The sequence below is a fragment of the Nicotiana attenuata genome, unplaced genomic scaffold (assembly GCF_001879085.1).
Source record: "Nicotiana attenuata strain UT unplaced genomic scaffold, NIATTr2, whole genome shotgun sequence".
Classification (NCBI taxonomy): Eukaryota; Viridiplantae; Streptophyta; class Magnoliopsida; order Solanales; family Solanaceae; genus Nicotiana; species Nicotiana attenuata.
Genome location: NW_017670703.1, coordinates 138,095 through 140,865, shown reverse-complemented (window position 1 = coordinate 140,865; position 2,771 = coordinate 138,095). Strand labels below are relative to the sequence as shown.

Genomic DNA, 2,771 nt, shown 5'->3' with positions numbered 1-2,771 from the left:
ATGGAAGAAACAGTTCAAAGGTATAATTTCGATATAGATGATACCGTTGCCCTTGATGTTGTAAATTCAGGAGAACCAATTGGGGTGTTCGAACTGGACAAGGATTTGATAATTTCAAAAACAAATCAAAGGGAGATTATGGTTGGACAAGTATATAAGGATAAAGCTACATTGAAAGAGGTGATGGAGCATTACGCTATATCAGAAAGGTTTCAGTTCCGGGTTGATAGGTCTAATGCAATCCGGTTTGAGTGTTCTTAAGTATTTAATATTGTTTTGTATATTGTATTTCTGGTTGGATTTGTAAAGCGTATGTAGGTGTATTTAGTTGTATTTGTGAAATTTTACTTGACCTATATTGTTGTGCGTTTTTATTTATTATGTATTAATAATACATGAATTGTTGTGGAGCATTACGCTAGTACAGAAGAATTGAATATAAAATCAAACTGTATGTATATGTATTTAGCTGTATTTGTGAATGGTTACTTGACCTTCACAGTTGTTCTTGTTTTATTTTTTATGTATTAATGATACATGTATTCTTGTGGATTACAGTGGCTCTAACTATTTTTTATTAAATGTATTAATTGTATTAAAATGTATGCTTATACATCTAGGTGTATTCAGCCATGTTTAAATGTATAAGACTGTATATATTTGTGTTTTATGCTACTCTATATGTATATATAGATGCAATAATATATTCAAATGTATATGAGTGTATTTTTTGTAAGTATTTATACTGATCATATGTTTAATTATAACTTCTTTGCAGCTATGCATTATTATGTATGTCTGAAGATTATGAATGGAGGTTTAAGGCTTCTAGCATTAACAAATCACAATTATTCAAAGTGAGAGAGTTCAATGATAAGCATACATGTCCGTTGAAGGATAAGGTGTATGAGCAACGTCAGGCAAGTAGCAGCCTTATAGGTGGTATGATTAGACCCAAGCTTACAAATCATAAGAGGAAATACACCTCAAAGGATATCATTGATGATGTGAAAACTGATTTAGGTGTCGATGTTAGTTACATGTTGGCATGGCGGGCTAAAGAAAAGGCAATGAATTTTTTGAGGGGTGAACCGGCTAATTCATACAATAAATTACCAGGATACTTGTATACAATGGATATGACATATCCTGGTTCGTACATTAGAATGGTAAAATCCCCACAAAATGAGTTCAAGTATGTGTATATATCCATGTATGCCTTTATAAAGGGGTTCGATCAATGTAGACCCATTGTGGTTGTGGATGGAAGCCACTTAAAATCGTATTACACTGGGACTTTTGTCTCGGCCAGCACTTTGGATGGTGCAGGTGAGTATGCTGGTTATAATAAAATATTATAATATTACTGCATATTAAATATTGAAATACATATTTATAGTATGTATGCAATTTTATTTACAGGTCATGTACTTCCACTAGCATATGGTGTTATTGATTCAGAGAACGATACTGCTTGGACGTGGTTCTTTGAGCAGTTCAAGGAAGCATATTGTGAGAGGGAAAGCATGTGCATAGTTTCAGATAGGAACGGAAGTATCATCAAGTTTGTATCAAGAGTGTATCCAACTGTGCCACATTTTGCTTGTATATGGCATCTTTGGAACAACGTATATAAGAAATTCAAAAAGAGCCATTCAAAGTTGAGCGAGATATGCTTCTCAATGGCAAAAGCGTACACACAGGTTGAGTTTGACAGTCTAATGGAGAAGGTGGAGAAGGTAGATATTAGGGTGAAGGAATACTTGGAGTTAGCTGGATACAAAAAGTGGGCTAGGTTGTATGCACCTGTCAACAGGGGATGGCAATGACGTCAAATATTGCCGAGTCAATCAGTGTCGCACTTGTGTCAGCAAGGGAATTGCCAATATACGACCTCCTCGAAGAAGTTAGGAAAATGTTTGGACGTTGGAATCACAGCAATCGAAAAAAGCTCTACAGACATACACAACGCTTGGGAAGAAATACCATGAGATGCTTACCTTGAATGAGGCAATGTCTACACGAATGACTGTAAGTTGCCTTTTATTTATGTATCTGTTTCCTATATNCCTTTTATTTATGTATCTGTTTCCTATATGTATCCATGGTACAAGGTATTTAACTGTATATATTTCAAGGTAGAAATGGAAGTTGTATCCTATATTAGCCAAGACTACTCTATAATATTCTGCCAGCATTCATGTAGTATGTATTCTAATATATTCAATGTATTTACATGTATATACATTTATGTCTTTGAATTCTATATGTACAAATATTTTTTTTTTTGACAAGCAGGGATATATATATATATATATATATATATATATATATATATAAAAATATATATATATATCACGAAATAGAATTGTTCAAATTGCCCGGGGGGGCATTACGTACTTGACTATTACACACCAATAACATGTCCCTTAGGATATTTTTGTTACCAAAAGCTGCTAGCCTAGGGCAAACAGCTTTGTTAAGGAACCTAATTGCATAAGTCTCTTCTTGACAGTCTGATTTCAAGATATTAGTTACAAAATACGGAGCATAATAGATAACATTAGTATCCTTGTTGTTGTTGCTACCCTTCAGTCCTTCTTTAGCCAGTAGGTGTGCCGGCTTGTTGGCCTCCCTGAAGATGTGATGTACTCCGTGGACCTTCACTTGCATCATTAACCATCTGCACTCATTAACAATGTCATTAAGTAATAACATTCCATTATCCAAACAGTTAATAACATCAGTTGAGTCTGTTTCTACTTCTAAAT

General features: G+C 34.1%; 1 protein-coding gene across 1 annotated transcript; it reads left to right on the top strand.

Annotated features, from left to right (window-relative positions):
- LOC109242467 lies at nt 1-1,829 on the top strand. The gene is made up of 3 exons (XM_019409321.1): nt 1-245; nt 779-1,329; nt 1,423-1,829. The coding sequence occupies exons 1-3, from the start codon at nt 1-3 to the stop codon at nt 1,827-1,829; spliced, it is 1,203 nt and encodes a 400-aa protein (XP_019264866.1).
- The last annotated feature ends 942 nt before the right edge of the window (nt 1,830-2,771 follow it).

What these genes read in the sequence shown, in the direction of transcription:
- LOC109242467 (XM_019409321.1), top strand. Translation starts at nt 1, where the DNA reads ATGGAAGAAACAGTTCAAAGGTATAATTTCGATATAGATGATACCGTT. An exon ending in GATAGGTCTAATGCAATCCG is followed by an intron (nt 246 to 778) that starts GTTTGAGTGTTC and finishes ACTTCTTTGCAG; the next exon opens with CTATGCATTATTATGTATGT. An exon ending in CAGCACTTTGGATGGTGCAG is followed by an intron (nt 1,330 to 1,422) that starts GTGAGTATGCTG and finishes TTTTATTTACAG; the next exon opens with GTCATGTACTTCCACTAGCA.